Here is a 21,363-nt window from a genome sequence, read left to right on the forward strand (position 1 = left end):
TGCATGCATCTTTATCGCTCTATAAACATTACTTGAGCTCCCCAGGAGTGTAGCAGATGGCTCAGAAATAGAAGTCACCACCAGACTGGATAACCTAGCTAATTAATAATGATAATAATATTAATGATAGTTGGCATTTATTAGCCTTTGAGGTTGGTTTATATCCATTATCTCTTTTGAACTTTACAATATCCCTTGACCTTTGTTAATTGCTGCTTTTCTTGGCAAAGCCTCCACCAGGATCGGGTGCCTTTGAGCTAGAACAAAGTCTCCCTGGCAGGGGGTGGAGCTAATCACAGATCTATGTCTCAGAGGACAGGCTGGATTCACCTGCTCTCTCTCTCCATCCCCACCTGCAGAGAAGCTCCCCTCTTTTGTGACCCCTCGTTCCCCCCTACTCACCCGGCATGTTAGCCAACAGATGCCTGCCAAGTCAGGGCTCTGAAGCACCAGAGGACTTTTTTTTTTTTTCCCCCAAAAAGTGCATTAAAAAAAATAAAAATAAAACCAACATTTAATTATTATCTACTTTTGGCAGAGAAGCAACAGCAGGTCCCTGACCCCTGGAAACTTGTAGCCCAATAGGGGGATGAGATACCGAAATAGATTATAGATTCTTAACTGGCAGAACTCCGGCTCCCTAATTTGACAGATAAGGGAACTGAGGCTCAGTAGAATGTATTGATTTGTCTCCGATCACCCAGAAAGTAAGGGGGCAAAGCTGGGATTTCAACCCAAGTCATTTGCATCAATTTCAATACTTTTTCCAATACGTGATCCCTTCCTTCCATTTTTGGGACAACCTTTATAGTAAAACAAATCAATTTATCGACTGTAACAAATACCAATGGCTTTTTGTTCATGGCAGTAATTCATAATTAAAAGAAAAAACCACCCGAAGTAGGGAAGGTGCCAAATTGTAGAGGGCTTTGAGCATCAGGCAGAAAGGCTGCCTTTTCCGGGGGGGAAGTTTGGGGAGCAGGGGGGGGTGTGCTCCGCTCTGGGCAGCGCGCTGAAGACGGCAGCGGAAGGATTTTCTGGGGCCGGGAGAAGGGGGTTGTTGAATGCAACAGCAAAAATCAGATGCAAAGGGCGGGTCGGTACCAGGGCGTAGCCCGGGGCGGCAAATGTCTGCGGCAGGTGTGCAAACGGAGGTGCAAAGCAAACAGTTTTGAGACGGCCATTTAATTTGAAATCTTGCCAGGCGCTGCCCACTTTCAGACTTCGGCCTTTGCTGCATTGCAGGAAGGACAGGACCAGTGCGGGAGAGGGAGAAGAGGAGGAAAGGAAAGAGGGAGAAACCTGCCTCGGGTTAATTTGGGATAGACCAATCAGAGGGCAGAAAGGCAAGGGTGCTCGATTTTTATTGGACGACTAAGTATGGAGGCGTGATCCAGCGTGCGATCCGTCTTGAGTCCGAGGCTGGCTTCTCGCTATGGTTCTAGCCCAATCAGAGAGCAGAATGGCGCGCGAGACTGGCTTCTGATTGGGCACCTCGAAGTAACGGTGTGGCCCAGCTCGTGCTCGACCTTGCGTTCTCCGGGAACGGCTGGTTCTAGTCCAATCATATTGCAGCAAGGTGAGGGTACCGGCTCCTGATTGGCCACCTTGGGATGGGGGGCGTGACCCAGCGCGTGCTTTGGCTCGGGACCCTGTACCTCTGGACGCATTCGTGCTCCGTTGCTCGTGTCGTTGACTGTTGGAGCCCCTTCGGCCGTCGCCGCCACCTCTTGTGCACCATGCCGGTGGACCTGAGCCAATGGAACGGGCCCTTGGCCCTGCGGGAGGTGGACGAGAAGCCGCAGCACCCGCTCACCGTCAAGTATTCGGACAGCGAGATCAAGGAGCTGGGCCAAGTGCTGACGCCCACTCAGGTACCTGGCCTAGCTAGCCACCCTGCGCCTGAGGAGGCGTGGGGGTTGGGGGGGCGCCGGAGGGCCGGTGGCCGCGCCTTCGTGCGTGCCGGCCCGAGAGCGGAGCTTTTCGTGCTGCAGAGTCTGCAGGGCCCAGGTCCGGCGAGGGCGGCCCGCCCCTCCTTTTCCAGACGGGGAAACTGAGACCAGGGAGGCCGAGGGGCCTAGTTCTAAAACTGCCCCCGTTATCCTCGTTTTACAGATGGGGAAACAGGCTGCGCTCTGGCCACTCCCTTACAGACAGGGAATCTTAGATCTAGAGCTGCCCCTCCCCCGTCTCCTCTTGCAGACGGGGAAACTGAGGCTAGGGAGGCCCTCTCCCACCTATTCCCCTTTTGTGACACAGGCCTCCGGGTTGTTCCTGCAGGACCCCCCGCTTCTCTTCACTCCAGGCATGTCCCCCATGTCTGCCACTCTTTTCTCTCTCCCTCCAGGCTTTCCTGACTGCCTTCAGGTCTCAGAAGAACCCCTCCCCCCTTCTACAAGAAACCTTTCCCCTTTAAAAAAAAAAAAAGAAAGAAAAAAAGAAACAACTTTTAATTGGTGCTTTCTATTTCTTTTTAAGTAGTAGGTTTTCGAAATACATGCAAAGAAAAATTTTAACATTCCCTCTTGCAAAATCTTGTGTTTTAAATTTTCTCCCTTCTTTCCTTTCCCCTAGATAGCAAGTAATGTAATATAGGTTAAACACGTGCAGTTCTTCTATACATATTTCCATATTTCTTGTGCTGCACAGGAAAGGTCAGATCAAAAAGTGCAAAAAAAAAAAAAAGGAAAAAAGCAAGCAACCACAAAAAGGTGAAAATACTATGTTGTGATCCACATACATTCCCTACAGCCCTCTTCCTGGATCCAGGTGACTCATTCCATCACAACCCTATTGGAATTAATACCTTCTGTTTCTTACATCACCTTAATATATCAAATATTCCTCCCCTTTCCAGGGACTCATTGCATAAAATAAAAATATCTCCATTTCTGGATAGTGACAGCCAGTCCTTTTCTATTGTGTTGATGTGTTTTTATAAAGACATTCTCTCCCTTCCTCCTTCCCCCCTTTGCTGCACTTTAGAAATTTTTATCATTTTCTTTTGTGTAGTTATTGTTTCTCTAAATTTGTTCTTTGACCTATTCCTTATTTAGAATTTCATTGGAAAGTCTCCATTTGAGACTGTCTTTTGTTTGTGCTTCCTAAACCACTTATTTTTATTTATTCCATGTAGTGCTAAGAAACATGTATTTCTGCTATCCTATTTAGACAATAAGAATTAAAACTGATTGTATGAGAAAAAAGAGACCAAATGATTATAGAGATCATGAATCAGAGAATGAAGGCATAGAATAGACAGAAAAAGAAAAAAAATAGAAAAGACAAAAAAAAAAAGATAATGAAGAGAATGAGAAATCCTTTTTGACAAGATCCTTTTCATCCTTTAGTGAAAAATCTTAAAATTCATGAACAGATCTAGTTGAAGGGGAGGAGAGGAAGGAGGAATCTATTTATGGCCAAAAGAAAAAAAGGGAGAAGAATTATGTAACCAGATAAAAGCTGGAGAGAAAAAGGAAGCCCGGAGGGAAAAGTGGTAATAAATTAGATGAGGTCAAGGTTTGGTGAAGAGAACCAGTGGGAACTGAGCCATCTTAAAAAGTCTTAATTCTAGTTTTAGACAGGAATTTGTTTAGTTCCCATATTCCCTCTCTTTATTTTCTCCTGATCTCTTAAAATCTTTCTGTTAGACTTATCCAGAATCCAGAGCTGAGAGGGATAGTAAAGTGTCCAGTCACTATTCTGTCACTATCTGTGTCTTTTTGTAGCTCTGATGTTTCCTTTATGAATTTGAATACAAGACATTTGGATAATTTTTTATTATTGACATTGGTTTGTTATCTATGGTTCCTTGTTTGTCACTAGTTATTTTTTGAATGTTTTTGCTTTATCAGATAACATGATGGCAACTCTTGCTTTTTTTGTATTCACTTGCATAGTGAATTTTTTTCCATCCCGTTTTATTGTATATGTGTGTTTCTTTTAAGCAACAGATTGTAGGGTTTTGTTTTCTTATCCATTTCTTATCCATTATCCATTCTTATTCATCCAATTTCTTATCCATTATCCATCTCATTTTATTGGATTGTTTAATCCCTTCACATTTAAAGTTATGACTGGTTTATTTTTCTAATTTTTCTCTAATATTGCTTTTCCCACAAGTTATGATGTTTTCTCCTCATTTGCTATTTAAAAATACTATCCCCTTGTAAAAACAGTATTATCTTCCTTGAGTTACTTTACTTAAATCTTTTTTTTTTTTTTAAGATGGCCTTGTTTCTACTGACTCACTTCTAATCCTGACCCCCTTTTCCCTTTGAAGTTTTGCTTCCTTTTTCTCTCCTACTTTTCTCTGTTTATTTAATTCTTCTCACCCTATTATTTTTATTTTATTTTTAATATTTTTATTATACTTTTTTATTTTTCCAAATATATGTAAAGATAATTTTCAACATTCACCCTTGAAAAACCTTGTGTTCCAAATTTTTCTCTCTCTCTTGCTCCCTTCCCTCTCCCCTAGAAAGTAAACAATCCACTATAAGTTAAACATGTGTAATTCTTCCAAAAATATTTCTATTTTCTCATTCTTCTCAAGAAAAATCAGCTCAAAAGGAAAAAAATCCAAAAGGAAGAAAAAATGCAAGCAAACAACAAAAGAGGTGAAAACACTAAGCTTTGGTCCACATTCAGTTCAGTCTTCTCTCTGGATGCAGATGGTTTTTTCCATCACAAGTCTATTGAAATTGCCTTGAATCATCTGGCTAAGTCCATCAGAGTTGATCATTACATAATCTTCTTGTTGCTATGTAATGTTTTCTTGATTCTGCTCATCTCACTTAACATCAGTTCATGTAAGTCTCTCCAGGTCTCTCTGAAATCATCCTTCTGGTCGTTTCTTACAGAACAATAATATTCCATAACTTATTCAGCTGTTCCCAAGCTGATGCAGTTTCACTCAGTTTCCAGTTCCTTGTCACTACAAAAAGGGCTGTCACAAACATTTTTGCTCATGGGGGTCCTTTCCCTCTTTTATGATCTCTCTGAGATACTGGATATGTACAATTTGATAGCTCTTTAGGCATGGATCCAAATTGCTCTCCGGAATGATTGGATCATTTCACAACTCCACCAACAATGTATTAGTGTTCCAGTTTTCCCACCTCTCCTCCATCATTTATCATTATTTTTTCCTGTCATTTTAGCTAGTCTGAGAGGTATGAAGTGGTACCTCAGGGTTATCTTAATTTGCATTTTGCTAATCAATAGTGATTCATTTCCTTGTGGACATCGAGAAGTTTCTTACTGATCTTTCTGTTGACTCTTGGTGTCCTTGGCATGAGTGACTACTCATTCTTGCATTTTTGTCATTTGAGGTGATTGAGAAATAAATCATCTCAAAGTTTACTCTTCATTTCTTAAAAAAAAAAAGTTTTAGATATCCCATTATTGACATCCATTTTAAAAAACATTGTGGTTAAGCTAAAATTTGTAGATGGATCATCCTGAGTTGGTTGCATCCTGATCTTTTGCTATTGGGAACACATTATTCCATTCCCTCCTATGGGTTTTTTTGATGGGTACAAATAGTGTTATGTTATTCAAATCTCCTTTTTTATTTGAAGGTCAGTCTTCTGATCATATCTTAATTTTTCTTAGTTGAATTGTTAAATTTAACCACTATTTGTCTTGAAGTTTGTAGTCTTGGCAGTTCAGAAATGCTGGGCAGTTCTGCTGTGTTATTTCTTGTGTTATAGTGTGAAGATTTTTGGTCCTTCTGGGAGACATGTCCTGTCTTTGAGATCATACTCTGCTTGTGTAGCTAGTGTATTTTCTGTTAATGTTCCTGGCTTTTTTTTTTTTTTTTCTTGTTTTAGGTTGTCCTTCACTTTTTTATTTCCATTTCCAACCTATTGGTTTTTCTCTCCTGTTAATTTTGTGAGGTTTGACTTTGCAGATTCCACTTTTTTGTATTCTGCACTTTCTTTATGCTGTGCAGGACATCAATTCTCTTGTAATTCCTATTTCTCTTTTGAACCACTCCATGTTTTTTTCCTATACCACAGAATCTCTGCTTCATTGGATCATTTTCCTTTGCCTCACTTATTTATTCATGTGCTTGAATTCTTTTACTTGATCTGGAGACCATATTTCCTTCTGTTGTCAAGGTTTTCCTTACTGATTTATCTGCTTATGGTCTACTAGGTCTTTGAATTTTCTTTTCCCGAGTTCTTTGGTATTTTCAGTCTCTCCCCTCTCCCCCATTTCTAATTCTGTCCCATTGAATGGTGTTTTCTGAGGGCTGGCTCTTAAAGCATTGAAACCTGCTCCTCTCTGGTTCACTGGCCTGGGTCTTTGCCACGAGTGATTTTGAGGCCGTCAGAAGTGGCCCCTGGCACTCTTTCCTCAGGCTTGGCCTGTGACTCGCGGCCTTGGCTCCCTCTTCCTCCGTTTAGTTCAGAGTTATTTTGCTGGCACTGTGGCCTTGGGCACCCTGGCACTGGCATCGGCAGCTCAGAGCTTTGCAGCGATGCTGCTTTGGGGATGAGCCCCCGTGCAGGAATCCTTGGTCTGCAGTTGCCTGTGGGGAGCTGGGAAAGGGGTGCTGAGTGGGCGTGCATTGGTGGGGGTTTTCCCAAACCTTTTGGATTGTGGGTGTCCTGAATCATTGAGACAGCTGAAGTTGTTCTGGCTTCTCTTTTAGAGGATTGAAATAGGAATCTGAGGAAATGTCGACTCCACCATCTTGATGCTCCAAAGGCCTGGAAGTCCTCCCAGTTCCTAATTCTCTTCCCTTCCTCCCCTGGTTATTTCCATTGTGTGTGTGTGTGTGTGTGTGTGTGTGTGTGTGTGTGTGTGTGTGTGTGTACATAGTTTTGTTTATATATTGCTTCCTCCATTAGATCGTGAGCTCCTTGCTGGCAGGAAATCTTGTATTTGCCCACCCGGTGCTTAGCATGGGGCCTAGCACGAAGGAGGGGCTTCATAACTATTGATTGACATGTTGTCAGTGCCTGTGATAAATGCTTGTTGATTGCTTCCTTTGTTGGGGTCAAGGACAGAGCCAGAGGCACCAGGACTTAGCATAGTGCCAGCCCCTGGGGGAGCTGAAGAATGGTTATTGAGTGACTGACTTTTCTCACCAGTTCTCTGTTCCCTGGAAGGGCTTGACCCCAGTTTGAAATGTGTGTGAGTGTGTCTGTAAGTACATAGATAGGTGGATATAGGAAGATACACATAGGTCCATATGTGTCCTTTTAAAAAGCAGAGTTTATGCTTTTGAATTCCCTGCTCCTGGTGGTTTGTCACCGAGTAAGGGAACAGAGGCTGGAGGGAGCGTTGGCTCAGAATCTTTGGCCCCTTGGAGATCCTCACTTTACACAGGAGGAAACTTGGGCTGATAGAAAGAAGGGCTTTGCGCCAGGTCTGCCCAGGAGACAGGGCACCAGATTCCCACCTACTTCTTGTCCCTGGTTGGGACATCTCTTGGTAGCAGTTCTCATAAATATTCTGTGAAACAGCTTGGACCCGTTTTGCTACTTTCCCTCTTCCCTCTCCTGCTGAGAAGGGGAGAAAGCATAAATTCACGACCTTTCCTGCCCTTTCTCGGCTGGGTTTGGCAGCAGCTCCAAGGGCTGGAAGGCGGGACTCGCTGCCGTCCCCTCTCCATCAGGAGGCTGCTTCTGAACCATGAAATGAGTCCTTGGGTGGATGGCGCTCGGGACGAGGTCCCTGGGACCTGTGCTGCGGCAGTGCTCTCTCTTCTACTGCATCAAGGAGTGAGAGGAGGGGAGTGCATTGGAGCAGGGCCAGGAGAGTGGGGAGGACCCAGTCCTGGAGGTCTGGCCCAGGCTAAGGGATCGTGGGTCACAAAACACGGGCCTGCCCCTCAGTCCAGCCTCCCACTTAATTGGTAAATTGTGAGTCCTGGTAGCTGGTATTTATACAGTGCTGTAGGTTTGTCAGACCTATTACACGTATTTTTCATGTGATTCTCACAACCACCTTAGGAGGAAGGGGCTATTTTTATCCCTGTTTTACCAGTGAGGAAACTGAGGCAGGCAGGGTAAGTGATTTGCCCAAGGTCATAGCAGTGGTAAGAGTCACAGACAGAATTTGAACATGGCACCTCCTGCCATTGTGCTCTTACAGCTGCCCAATCTTAAGGATGGAGATGGGGGTGGAAGCTGGGCCAGATCCCGTTTCTTTTCTCCAAGCCTTATGGGGTCAGATACATAATAAACTATAAAGTGCTGTGCAAGGAGCCACTTATTCTCATTCCAGAGGCTCCTGGAGCTGTAGTGGGAGGACTTCAGGGGCCTCTCTTCCAACTGCCCCATTTTCTGGCATCCAAGAACTTTAGGATGGACCCCTAGTCCAGAATGTGCTCTTAGGGGTCCATGGTTGGAGTCTAGACAGTGGCGTTTTTGAGCCCCAGGATCCTGGGTAATTTCTTGGTGCCTCAGTTTCCTTTTTTGTAAAATGACTTAAAAACTGCTATTCCCCTACATGGAGTGCCCTTTTCCACTTTAAATGTCCTAGAAATGTGAGCTGCTGTCAGCAGGCATTTGTTAAGCACCTTACAGGTGCTAGGTTTGCAAAGGTCACTGAAACAGCCCAGCCCCTGCTCTTTTCCTCAGAGCGAGGAAAGGCCAGCTTCTCTGCGTGCTCGGGGCAGCTCTGGGGGCTGTGACAGCAGCCGGGACACCCCCACTTTCCTGGTTCTTGGTGGGGCATCATCATGTGGGATCCCACAGCATTGCCGGAGAGCTCAGGGGATTCTCCCTTCCCCCAGCTACCTCACAACACTTCCCCGCTGTCTCCCTGCAGGTGAAGGGCCGCCCCATCAGCATCGATTGGCAGGGCTGTGACCCCTCGAAGCTCTACACCCTGGTCCTCACCGACCCAGATGCCCCCAGCAGGAAGGACCCCAAGTTCCGGTGAGTCGGGAAGGGGTGGGGCATAGGTGCTAGTCAGGAGCGCCGGAGCCTTGGGAGACACTGCTGTCCTTGGAATGGCCCCCGGACCCCTTCGGACCGGTCCTCAGAAACAAGATGGTGGCGGCACTTTAGTGGGAGCGGGGCCTGTTCTGGCAGCCTGGGTGCAGATGCCGACAGCCTCCGATGGGGTGACCCCGCCCTGGCAGATCACCTAGGCTCTCTTCAGCTGCCAAATGGGGTTGGGGATCCAGAACTTGGGCTTTCTCCCTGAGTTGGAACTCTTGGAAAGGCTGTTGTGCCCATGTCACAGATGAGGAAGTGGAGGATCGGCTGGCATGGGATGCACAGGATCACTGGGCTAAAGCTGGCCCCTGTTACCCGCTGAATTTTTGTGTTTTTTCCCACAAAAGCGCCTCCCTGATGCTCAGTTGGCTTTTCTGACAAACAGGATAGTCACTGGGTAACATTAGAAGTGCGGGCTGGCCTGTTTCCTTCTGCTCCCCTCTCCCCTCGTCTGGCCTGCCATGAGCCACGTGCCCGCCTCCCGCAATGCCCGTGGTTACCTGCTGAGGGAGAGGTCACCAGCTTGCCCTCCGCCCTCTGATCCGGGCACCCCACCCACCTTTTGCCCATGGGCAGACGGGCCCTGACTGGCCTTGGACAAAGTCCCTGGGGACTGGGCGGGGGAAGGGGACCTAGTCTCGGAAGGTCGCCTGGAAGCCCTTGGCAAAGTATGGCTGGGCCTGGTGGCCATGGAGACGGGAGAGCAGGTGTCCCCCTGCAGCCCTTCCAGCTCGAGGCTCCTGTGACCCAGAGAGGCCCCCAGCGGAAAGCTGCAGTGCCGGCCCTGGGAGTCGGGCCCCCTCCTCTGGCCTGGTGGCTCCTGCCTGGGCTGCTGGGGGGCCTTTCCTGGGCCAGAGAGTCTGCTGCAGGGTGGGCGTGGCCTGGAGAATCCTGGGGTTCTGACCCCTCTTTCCCCCTGCAGGGAATGGCACCATTTCCTGGTGGTCAACATGAAAGGCAGCGACATCAGCAGCGGGACCGTCCTCTCGGATTACGTGGGCTCCGGCCCACCCAAGGGAACAGGTGAGCCCGGGGCCAAGCTGAGTGCGCCACCTGGAGGAGGAGCTGGGGGCCCTCCGAGTGCAGTGTGTCAGAGTGGGTGCAAGGAAGCCACGGATGCAGCTGCTGAGAGTCGGAGCCCCCCTCCCCCCTGTGCTCCCGTGGCCTGGTACTAAGGAGAGATTGGGGCTCACGGGGGAGTTGGGGTCTCAAGCTGGCCTGTCCCAAGGGCCCCCTTTGTGCCCCCTTCCTGTGTGCTAGTAGGGAGACCTGCCCGGGAGGAGCTGATGTTCTGAGGGGGGAGAGGCAGCTCTGCTTGGGTTCCCCCTCCTCCTCCCCCAGAGCCTCCAGGGCCAGGCCTGGCTGCAGGTTCAGCCCTTCCCCTCTTTCACACCTGATGAAACCAGCCCAGAGTCTGGGGGAGCTGGCAAGTCACCCAAGGTGGGACTGACTCCTCGTCCTCTGGCTGAAGGAGCTCTGGTTTTTCCCAGGCTTCCTGCATCAGGCATCCTCCTTGGTGACAGCTGTCTCTCCGTCCCCCGCTCCTTCCAAGGGCCCGGCTCTGAGCCCCCCTCGGCCTGGCCTGGCCACTCTGGCACCACCTCGGTTTGTCAGTGCATGGGAGCAGGCGCCCAACTCAAGCAGGCAGGGATGGAGCCGAGGCTGGGGGTCCTGGGGGGCAGCTGGAGGCTCTTGCTCTTGCTATTCCCTGGCCATGATCTCTGCATTTTGGCTCCTGCAGAAGCTCCCTGAAGGGCTGGCTCTTCCCCCCTTGAGAGCTCGGGCAGGCTCTGTGCCTGGGGTTTGTGGCCGGGCTCAGGCAGTGAGCCCCATGGGCAGGGTTTGTGCTCTCTGGGTGTTTGGTGGGTCTGGGGATCCCCCAGTATTGAAGATGACCGCGGGCTACAAGACCCCTGCCCAAGTTTAGCACGGTGCACTTTGGGCCAGGCTTGAGAAGGGCGAGGATGGAGCAGTTGCTGTTTGTAAAGCACTTGCGTTTTCATCCTGCTTTGCTTAAGCTGGGCTCCAAGAAGCCTTTACTCCCAAACCCTCATGGCGGCTGTGGAGGGATTTCAGGGAACCCCCCAGCTGGGATAGACTAAAAGGACTTCTTTAGTGAAGTGAAGGAGCTGCCTTGGGAATCCAGGGTGTTTTTATTCACTTAAACACATTTCTGAAAAGGGGCCTGTCCCTCAGCCTCCCAGACCCCAAGGACCCCGGGATACTCAGGGTGAAGAAGCCTTGTTCGCGGTCATTACCTGGGGCCCTGAGCATGAAGCGGGGCTGGGAGCCAGGCAGCAGCAGCGGCTGCTTTCCCCCACGGAGCCAGCCTGTCTGGGGAACAGATGGTTGCCCGGCCGGCATCAGGAAGGGCATCTTCCTGGGTGACCGCTGACACGAGTCTGCCGCGCCTGGCACAGCTGGGCACCTGGAGGGGGGCATCTCCCGGGATCCGTTCGTGTCTCCCCACAGGGAAGGGCCATTCTCACAAGCGGGCAGCGTGCTCTCATTAAGAAACCTGCCAGCCCAGCACCCTGGGCACAGCCTGGCAGGGACCCTGGAGGGGGAAATGAAGAAGAGTCGGCGGGGCCCCACGGGGGCGTGGTTTGGCACTGACAGCCGTGCCCACTGTGCCCTCTGCTTTTCCCCAGGTCTTCACCGCTACGTGTGGCTGGTTTATGAGCAGAGTGGGCCACTCAAGTGCGATGAACGGATCCTGTCCAACCGTTCTGGGGACCACCGCGGCAAGTTCAAGGTGGCCGCCTTCCGGAACAAGTACAAGCTGGGGCCCCCCATAGCCGGCTCGTGCTACCAGGCCGAATGGGATGATTACGTGCCCCGGCTGTACGAGCAGCTGGCCGGGAAGTAGGGCCCTGTCATGGGGTGACCCCTCCCCGGGCGATGGGAGCAGATGCCCCCCCCCTATTTCCATAGGTGCCATTTGTTTGGGCATCAACTGGCACGGTCTTTCTAGTGGGGGAGGGGACTTGCTGGCTTAGTGTGTTAGCAAATGGGAGGGGGAGGGAGTCGATGTTAGTGAAAGTCATGGTTTGATTTGTAGCATCCTGGGGGAGAAAAAAAAAATAATCTGGAAAGAAGCCCCTAGCTTCCTCTGCCTGTGCTTCCTGTTCCTGTTGCCCCATTCTTTTCTTCTGGTATGTTAATGGACAGAACTGGAATCTGGAAGGTCCAAGATCCTTTTTCATGGGAAGTTTTCTCTTCCAAAAGAAGCAGATCAAGGGGTTCTTGGCCAGCATGTCATTTAAAAAGAATTGAAGCCGATTTAAACCCACCTTTGACCTCTTATTTCCTGGGAAGCTGTTTGGGGGTCTCATTTGTAGCTGGAAGGTGGGGGGCATTGCTGAACTCCCCTCCCCTCCACATCCCCCCAGTTGGGCGCTCGTGGCCACCGTGTCCACGTTTTGGGTTCGAGTTGTTTGTTGTGCTCACATTTTGGTGTTGAATCTGCTGATCTTTGTGGTTGTAAGGAGTTGACTTACCAACATTTGTTTAATTCTGCTGTTTGCTTATTGTTGAATAAAAAAAATGGACTAGAATAACCTGGCTCCTGGTTCTTAGTGATGCTGCAGCTGGTGCCGGGGTCTCATGGGCCTGGGGTGGGGGGTTCTCACGATTCTTTACAGGAAGCCAGAAAGGGGCCGCCTCAGGGGCAGCATCCAGGGCCTTGTGTGAATCTGGACTAGTCACTCGTCTCCCTGTCCACATGGGGTTGGGTTAGAAGGCCACAGGGGAGGGGCTCCTGACTGAGGGGGGGGTTTGGTTGGGGGGGGGTCTGTGGGAGGGGGTCTGGATGAAGCGGGGCTCCTGGCCAAGGGGGGCACTCTGGTTGGAAGGGCTCACCCCATCTCCTGGCCCTGAGCTCTGCTTGTGGGATATTGGGCCCTCACATCCTCTACAAAAGGAGGGGGAGATCTAGTCCCCTCCCCCTGAGCGTCTTCAATTCCGAGGTCAAGGTCAGCGTCCCACCTCTTCCCAGTTGAGGCTGGGGCCCAAGGTCACACTGGTTGCTGTTGCAGAGCTGGCATCCCAGCCCAAGCCCTTGGACCTGAGGCCGTCCTTCCCTTGGCCTGCGCTTACTGAGGGACTGCTGCACACAGGCACTGCCAGGCTCCCTCCTGGAGGAGCTTCCCTGCTCTGGCAGGATGGAGGAGCTGCCCAAACCCGTGGGACATCCCGAGGGCGTCGCCCTCGGAGGGCTCGGTTCCTGCAGGCCCGGAAGCCCCGGGCACCCTGTGCCCACACATGCTGCCGCAGGCCGGGCTGCTCAGGTTGCTTCATTACGGCCTCTGCTAATCCTGAACAGAACTGGGGGGTCTGGGGGGGGGCCGGGAGTCAGAAGGAAACCTTTAATTTGCCTTGTAGCAAACCAGCCCCAAACAACGGCGGAAGTCTGGTTGCGTTTCCTTGGTTTGTGTAAGAAGGCTCTGCGGGGGGTCACCGGGTGTAAACCCTCAGCCAGGTGCCGCCCCCCCCCCCCCGGGGTTCTGACCCGGGATTAGTGCTCCCCTTTCCCAGAGGTGCTCCCAGCGCAGCGGCCTGAGATCCTTCCCAGGCGCCCCGCTCAGGCCCGACTGCAGTCTGACATTCAGTAGGAGCTTAATAAATGTGCATCACACGACTCCCTCCCAGGTTCTCTTCCAGGGCCTCTTCATTCATTTAAGGCTTCGGTCCCCAAGAGGCCAGAGGGCCCCGGGAGCTTGGATCTCCAGCTCTGCTCTGGGGCCCAGAGAGGGGGGCCCGAGGGGCCGGGACCGGCAGGAGTGGGACCCGCACCTGCTCACTGCGGGGCCTGTCAGCGAGGGCCCCGGTCCTGCAGACCTCACACCGAGTTCTGTCAGCTTCCGGACGGGGCCACAGGCCCAGAGCGGGCCGCTCCTCAGTGCCCGTCCCTGACCGAGGCTCCGGGGGCCCCTCTGAGCCCTGGACAACAAGAGTTTGAAGGAAATAAAGTTCGCTGTGATTCCGCCTCGGCCGTGACGCCTGCTCTTAGCCGCTCAGGGGCTGACCTGCGGGGACACTGGACCGAGCCCCGTCCGGCTACAATGGGCGGGAGGGGGGGCGCCGGGGCCGGGCCTTCCTCTCAGCAGGGCCCAAGCAGCCCGGGCCGGTCGGCGGGGTCCTGTCGGTCACTGGCCAAGCACGGGCGGGGACGCCGTTAGGGAGCGGGAGCTTCAAGGGCCGGCAACGTTCTGAGCTCCTGCTTCCTCTGCCCGCCCCCCGGCACAGTATGGTATCCCCTGGCACAGCACGACACCGCCCCCCCCCCCCCGACACAGCATGATCCCCCCCCCCCCGCAACAGCACCCCCCGCAACAGCACCCCCCAGAACAGCACGACCTCCCCAGAACAGCACGGCGCCCCCCGGGCATGGGACGGATGGCAGAGTCAGCCGGGGGAAGGAGTGAGGACCTGGGGGATCCCCTGCCCCGGGAGCGGGCCCCCTCTCCCCCCAGAATCCTGTCCTTAATGCATGAGATGGAGCACAGCATTGGATTAGCAAGGGGCCCAGTTCCGGAAGCAGAAAACTTTCCCGGGTCCTTGGGCCCCAGGAGAAGACCCCAGCCTTGGGCTCGCCCAGGCCCCCGGGGCAGCTCGGTACCGACAGGTCCCGGAGGGCCGGAGGCCAGGGAGGGGTCAGGAGCATTCGGAAGGGCCGGAAGCGGCCCTCCCGGGACCTCCTTCAGAGGGAACCCTTCCCCAGGAAGATCCCCACCCGCAGACTCCTAGAGCCCCCTGGGGGGGCGGGGCTGGCTCGGGGCACTCGCAGGGGTTCCAGGACTGGGCCCGGCCCAGCATCAGCACCTGACTGGAGGGGGAGCCCGCGGGGTCTCAGGGCGGCCCGATAAGGCCCGAGGCTGGCACTGCCCTCCTCCCCGAGCGCTGGGCTTGTCTGGAACTTCGGCAGCGTCCAGTCCAACGCCTGCAGCCTAGTTAGAAAAGGCCAAGATCTCTTTTCTTTCCCTCCCGGAACACAGAGAACATCCTCCCGGGCAATGGGCTCTTTCTGCGCCCTGCTTTACCCTCGCACCTCCGGAAGTTTACGAACCCTCTTCGGTTACAGAGGGGGAGACCGAGGCAGATGCGGGCTCTCCCATTCGTGAGGCTTCGGGGCAGAAGGCCGGAGACAAGGGGAGGCAGGGCCCAGGAAGCCCCGCCCGGCCCGACGCCGAGTCCCCGCTTACCTGGGCTCTGGCTCTCCCTCCGGCCTCCGTGCAGGCGCCCAGTGTGGGGGCTGAGCTAGGCCGGGCCCTCGGAGCCGGGCGTTCCCCCCATCTCCGGGTTCCCCAGGGCACAGCCTGCCCGACTCCTGCCCTTGCTCCGGGTCCCAGAGAACTGGGCTGACCCAGCGACCGTGCTCCATGCCACTCGGGGAGCGGGAAACCCCCGACAATGCCCCCGTTTCTCTAGAAGGTGGCGAGGGACTCTTCTCACTTTGGGATGTGCCCCCCCCGCCCCCCTCAAGGACAAGCTCCAAGCAAAACCTGCTCCAATGACACAGCGAGACGTTGTGATGAACACTTTTATTTACAAATATAATTAAAAGCTCTGACAGTTATCATGCTCTTCCTTGGAACCTGAAAAGGGTTTTTTTGTTTGTTTTTTAAAGTGCATGCAAAAGAAGTAAAGCATTTCTTTTAAACCGTTTTTTATTGTAAGAAAATACACAGTTTGAAAGTGTGAATAATGTAATATTTATGACCGAGAGATGGGATTGGGGGGTAATGGGAGGCGGGGGAAGGAGATAGAAAGAAAAAAAGATCAAGGTCATTTGTTTGAGAGACAGTGTTGGATTCCAAATATTGAAGTGGAAAAGGGTGGGGGGGGAGGAAGAGGACGAGGAGGAGGAAGTAAAAAAATTTGATCAGAGAAACAGTTAAAATACAATATGAAAATAAGTCATACCTCTCCTTAAATTCCTTCTATACACAAAATACACGATTTGCTTAAGCCCAATTTGTGCTACTGGGAATCTGTGAGCTTTTTAAATGTATTCACATTCTCTGCAACAGCAGAAAATGATTATGATACAATCAGAATATGCTGAAGGCAAGCGAAACCCTTGCCAGCAGGTTCTTAAAAATCACAATATCTCTGCCCCGCCCCCCCGCCCGCCCCCCCCTCCCCACCCCAATCCCCAAAAAAGTAATTAATATGTCACCACTGATATGTACATCACAATTAGATTCTGTAAAATGTATCAAATTTCTCAATCTTTAATAAAACTTTGTTTTTTAAATTCCTGATGAATAAATACCCGAAAAAAAAAAAAACAAAAAAGAAAAAGAAAAAGAAAAGAAAGAAAAGGAAAGAAAGAAGAATGCAGCAGCTATTTAAGGTGTAAGGCTGCGGATATTGTGTCTCTCTCCCCCTTGGCATTTAGAATTTTTTTTTCATTATTTTATATATATAGATATATTCATATATCTATATATATATGTAAATATATATATTTTTTGCTTGACTTTCATAGGTTTGGTGGTAATGAGTGATTGCTTTAAAGAAACATACATCCACTTTAAAAAAATCATTTGTTGGTCGGTTGGTTTTGTTAAAACTGTCTCCAAAGTTTTCACTGAAACATTTTATAATCACATCAATACTGTGACGTACTATGGATAAAAGAGTGGCCCGGGGGGTGGCCAGCACTGAAACTTGACACGGGGGAGGAAGGGGCCCCTGATGGAGTAAGAATGTACAGGCACTAGTCCGACACAATGTCAGTAAGAGTAAGAGAGAGAGAGAGCGAGAGCGACGCCCGTTCCAATGGGGAATGTGGTTTTGCAGGATTTTAATTTTCTTTTTTCGTTTTTTTTTTTTTTTTTTTTGTAAATGGCAAAAAAATTTAATCTCATCTATAGTCCTCCTTAGGGTAATCTAATGTAACCAAATTCCCAAATCCCATTCGAAGGCTCTCCATGTCAAAAGTTTCAATCTCACGCTCTTGTCTTTCCAACAGAAACTTGATCCTCTCACTGCGTTCCTTCTGAAGGGCGGCCAGCTCCTCTTCAATCTGCAACAGATAAGGGCCTTGGGGTCTTGCAGGCCGGGTTGCCCCAGTTCCCGGCAGGACCCCCCTCCCCAGCCCCGGTCGGTCAAGCGGGGACCTGAGCCCAAAGGGCCCTCCCAGGCCATCATTGTCCAGAGGGAACGGGCCTAGGCCGGAAGGGACCTCAGAGCCCCCTTGGAGTTTCCCCAGGTCCCACAGGTGAGCAAACAGGTCCAGCTCACACCACAGGGAGCCGGGAGCCCAAGCGTCCCCCCGCAAGGCCCGGGAGCCCAAGCATCCTCCCTCAAGGCCCGGGAGCCCAAGCGTCCCCCCTCAAGGTCCGGGAGCCCAAGCGTCCTCCCTCAAGGCCCGGGAGCCCGAGCGTCCCCCCCCTCAGCCCGGGGCCTGGCGGCCTTTCTGGTTTCCCTGGGAGAAGCAGCCCCCAGACCACCTACCTTTTGCTCAAGATGTGCCCTCCGAAGAGACACTCTCTGCTCCAGCTTCTGGAGCTCGCGCTCGTGCTGGGCCTCCGTCTGCATCTTGATTTTGCTCTGGTAGGCGTTGAGCAGCTCCATCTCCTGCTGTAGCTGCAGCCTTAGGGCCTGGCACTCGGCTTCCTGGGCCTCGTCCAGCCTCAACTGTGGGGCAGAGAAGGCCGAGCAGCCTCAGCACGGGCCCAGGCCTTGGCTTGTTCCACGCCCCCTCCCCTCCCCCCAGACCGGGAGCTTTCTGAGGCAGTTAGCCTGCCTCGGGTCCCTGGCCCACAGGGGGGACAGAACCGACCCACTGGGAATTCTCATTTTGTGCTGAAGGGGGGGGGGGGGCTGAGAGGGCCCGGCGGAGCCATTCCACAGAGCCCCAAAGAGGCGAAAAGGGAGCTGGTATCAGAGTCCTAGATTGGGGGCTTCTCGGACCTGGCAGGGGCTTCCCCCGCTGCTTTAGGGCTGAGGCCCGAGGCTGGACACTGCCCTCAACCTGAGCAGGGGAGGGCTGGAGGCAAAAGCGTTCTTAAAAATAAATTTTAGTCAAATTGAATTGAAGAAGAACTTAGGACCACAGGATTTTGAGCCAGAAGCAAATCTAGCAAACCGTTAGTCAGACCCCTTCATTTTACAGACAGGGAAACTGAGGCCAAAGGCAGAAAACATCTCGTTCAAGTTCACACAGGACAGATGTGCCAGAGCCCGCGCTTCCCCGCCGCAAACCCGGCCGCTCTTCTACACCGCACTCGGGGCAACGCTGAGCTACCTCGCCAGCGCCCGCTTCTTCCGCCAACGCAGGGGCCCGAGGACTCGGCTTCCTGGTGGGAATTTTCCACCGGGCCTCCCTCGGCATCCAGTCATGTGGGGTAAGACTCATTTTTTGTTTTCTTTTCTTTTTGTCTGACCCTGGGAGTTCTTCAAGGTAAAGATTCCTTCTGTGAAAACTCCCTGCGCCGATGTAAGCCAAGGGGACACGTGAGAGACAGTGGGCCGAGCCCGGCCTTGGGTGTCCAGCCAGCGGCCCCTGGCGTCAGTGCTTACGCCGAGGGCCGAGCACAAGGCCGCAGACCGGGGAGTGGGCCAGCAGCAGCCCTGGGGACACTGTGGAAGATTCCAGCACGCCCGGAAGTCCCTTGGTCTGATGCAGGTATAATAATAATAATAATAGTTATTATTATTATAACTAGCATTTATGTAGCTCCTACTCTGTGCTAGGTATTTTGCTAAGCTCTTTGGAAACATCTCATGCGATCCAACAGATCTGGGACAGAATTGCTTCCATTCTCATTTTACAGTTGAGGAAACTGAGGCAGCGTCAGACTCCAGGGTCAGGGCTCTAACCACTACACCGCCCCATTTAACACAGACACAGCAAACACTACAGTCTGCTGGTGGTTGGCTCTTAGGAGAGATTGGGGACTTCTTAACCTGGATTCTATGAGCTTAAACTTTTTTATTATTATCATTTTTATCGTACTTTGTAATCCTGCATTTTATCTGATGCATTTAAAAGCATTCTGGGAAAAGGCTGCGAGGTATCCCCATTGACTGATGCCCCCTCCTGAGGCTGCTCAGGCAGCCTTGGGCTAGAAAGGCGAGCCCCTGCCGCCCCTGCCTCCCCTGCCACCCCTGCCTCCCCTGCCACTTGCCTCCTGCTTCACCCAGTGTCTCTAATTGCCAAAGTAAGAGTAAAAAAAGGGTCAGCCCGTGCCTCTTGTGGGGACTTGAGGGGGAGGACGTCGCAGACATTTAGTGTCTACAAGGAAATGGCCGCTCTGTATCCAAGGTGATTTTAAATCACTTCCTGCTTAATTCTTCTTCATACTCATGTGGAATTCTGTCCTGAATTTCCTGAGGATGGAACTGGTTCGGGATGAAGGGGCAAGGGCTTCTCATCCAGAGTTCCATGGAGGGTTTGGGGCAATAATAGCATCTCCAGAACCTCGTGGCCCAGTTGGTCCTGACCTGCTTTGTAAATAAGTTCCAGGGAGCTGGAAGGGACCTGAGAGGTTTTTCTAGGCCAGTCTCCTTGTTTACATACAGAGTTTGGAACCCAGGCCTTCTCAGTCCAAATCCAGCATTCAGACAGAAGGAAAGCCGGAGTCATGAAACTCAGAGAGGAGAGAGTGGCTGAAAGGGACACCATTACAGGAGAGAGTGCCTCCCTACTCCCAATTGAGCAGAGTCCAATTTTAACATTAAATTCAAGTCAAGAAGTGGGCTGGGAAAAGTGAGTCAATAACCAAAAAGAATTGACCATAAAAAGACCAAGAGATACTCAGAACATATAACTGTGAAAACCCCTAAACCAAAGCCTCAGAGAAACATGCTAACAGGGCACAAGCCCACTGAGAATTCCTAGAAGAGAAAGAGAGAAGAGCGACAGAGGAAAAACTGGGAAAGAGAATGATGAAATAAAATTATGAAAAGAGAATAACAATTTGGCAAAAAAGGCACCAAAAATGCTAAAGAAAACAACACCTTAAAAACCAGAATTGGTCTAATGGTAAAAGAGCTACAAAAGCTCAATGAAGAATATAATAATACCTTAAAAATTAGAATTGAGCAAGTAGAAATTAATGACTCCATGAGACATTAAGGAACAATAAAACAGTCAAAAGAATGGAAAAAACAGAAGAAAATATGAAATATCTCATCAGAAAAACAACTGACCTGGAAAATAGATTGAGCAAAGGTAATTTAATAATTATTGGACTACCTGAAAGCCATGATCAAAAAAAAGCCTACACATCATACCTCAAAAATTATAAAGGAAAACTGTCTCTGTATCTCAGATCCAGAAGTTAAAATAGGACTTGAAAGAAACCACCAGTCCCTTCTGAAGGATCCCAAAATGAAAACTCCCAAGAAAACTATAGTCACAATCAGGATCACATAAGATTTAGCAGCTTCCAAGATAAAGGAGTAAAAGATTTGGATATAATATTCCAGAAGGCAAAGGAGCAAGGATTACAACCAAGAATAACTCGCCCAGGAAAATAGTATAATCCTTCAGGGGGAAAAATGGATATTTAACAAAATAGAGAACTCTGAAGCATTCCTGATGAAAAGACCAGAATCGAGCAGAAAATACGATATTCAAACAGAGATTCAAAGGGCACATAATAGAGAAAAAACATAAGAAATTCAGTAGGGTTAAACTATTTACATTCCTATATGGGAAAATTACACATAATTATTCCTAATTAATATTAGGATAATTCCTAAGATATTTCCTAAGAACTTTATGATTATTGTCATTTAGAAGTAGTCTACAAAGATCGAGGGCATAAGTGTGAGTCAGTTATCTTGGGATGATGTCAAATGAAATAGGAGTGAGAAAGGAGGAGTTTGCTAGGAGAAGGGATTATATAACACATTATATAATTATGTATGTAATTACATATTACATAAAAGAGGGCACACAAGAGTTTTGAGAGGAGAGGTCAATGGCGGGTGATGGAAGGCCCCACTCTCATCAGAATTAGTTCAAAGAGAAAAGAATACACATACACATATTTGTAGATAGAGATACAATATTTTATATATATAATCATCATACTCACTTGGGTATAAAAATCTATCTTATCCAACAAGGAAATAGGAGGGGAAAGGGATGAGAGAAAGGGGTGGTGGGTTTAAAAGCAAAGAAAGATTAGGAAAGATCAGAGACAAAACAGCCTTTAGAAAAGGGATAGGATAAAAAGAAAAGAAACAGAAGAAAATAAGATGAAGGGAAATGCACTTTTAGTAACCACAACTGAATGTAAATGAGATGAACTCACCTATAAAATGGGAGCAGATAGTGGAATGGAATAGAAACCAGATGTTTACAAGAGACACACTTGAAAAAGACACATATAAAGTTAAAATAAAGAGATTTAGCAGAATTTATTATGCTTGAGATGAAGGA

The 21,363-nt window shown here is 50.1% G+C and overlaps 2 protein-coding genes across 9 annotated transcripts in view; one reads left to right on the plus strand and one right to left on the minus strand.

The window, feature by feature from the left end:
- Positions 1-1,652: 1,652 nt before the first annotated feature.
- Positions 1,653-12,520, plus strand: PEBP1 (phosphatidylethanolamine binding protein 1). Its single transcript, XM_051972881.1, has 4 exons — positions 1,653-1,874; positions 8,788-8,897; positions 9,883-9,983; positions 11,612-12,520. Exons 1-4 carry the CDS (start codon positions 1,740-1,742, stop codon positions 11,827-11,829), a joined length of 564 nt encoding a protein of 187 aa, XP_051828841.1. The 5' UTR covers positions 1,653-1,739; the 3' UTR covers positions 11,830-12,520.
- A 2,967-nt stretch (positions 12,521-15,487) lies between these two features.
- Positions 15,488-21,363, minus strand: part of TAOK3 (TAO kinase 3) — a 234,201-nt gene continuing 228,325 nt past the window's right edge. For all 8 annotated transcript variants that reach the window (XM_051972882.1, XM_051972887.1, XM_051972883.1 and 5 more), the window contains 2 exons: positions 17,424-17,606; positions 15,488-16,992 (listed from right to left, as the gene is read on the minus strand). In XM_051972882.1, the coding sequence (XP_051828842.1) occupies positions 16,831-16,992; positions 17,424-17,606 (345 nt within the window). In that variant the 3' untranslated portion in view covers positions 15,488-16,830. The remainder of the gene's footprint in view (positions 16,993-17,423; positions 17,607-21,363) is intronic.

This window comes from Antechinus flavipes, chromosome 1 (genome assembly GCF_016432865.1).
Source record: "Antechinus flavipes isolate AdamAnt ecotype Samford, QLD, Australia chromosome 1, AdamAnt_v2, whole genome shotgun sequence".
Classification (NCBI taxonomy): Eukaryota; Metazoa; Chordata; class Mammalia; order Dasyuromorphia; family Dasyuridae; genus Antechinus; species Antechinus flavipes.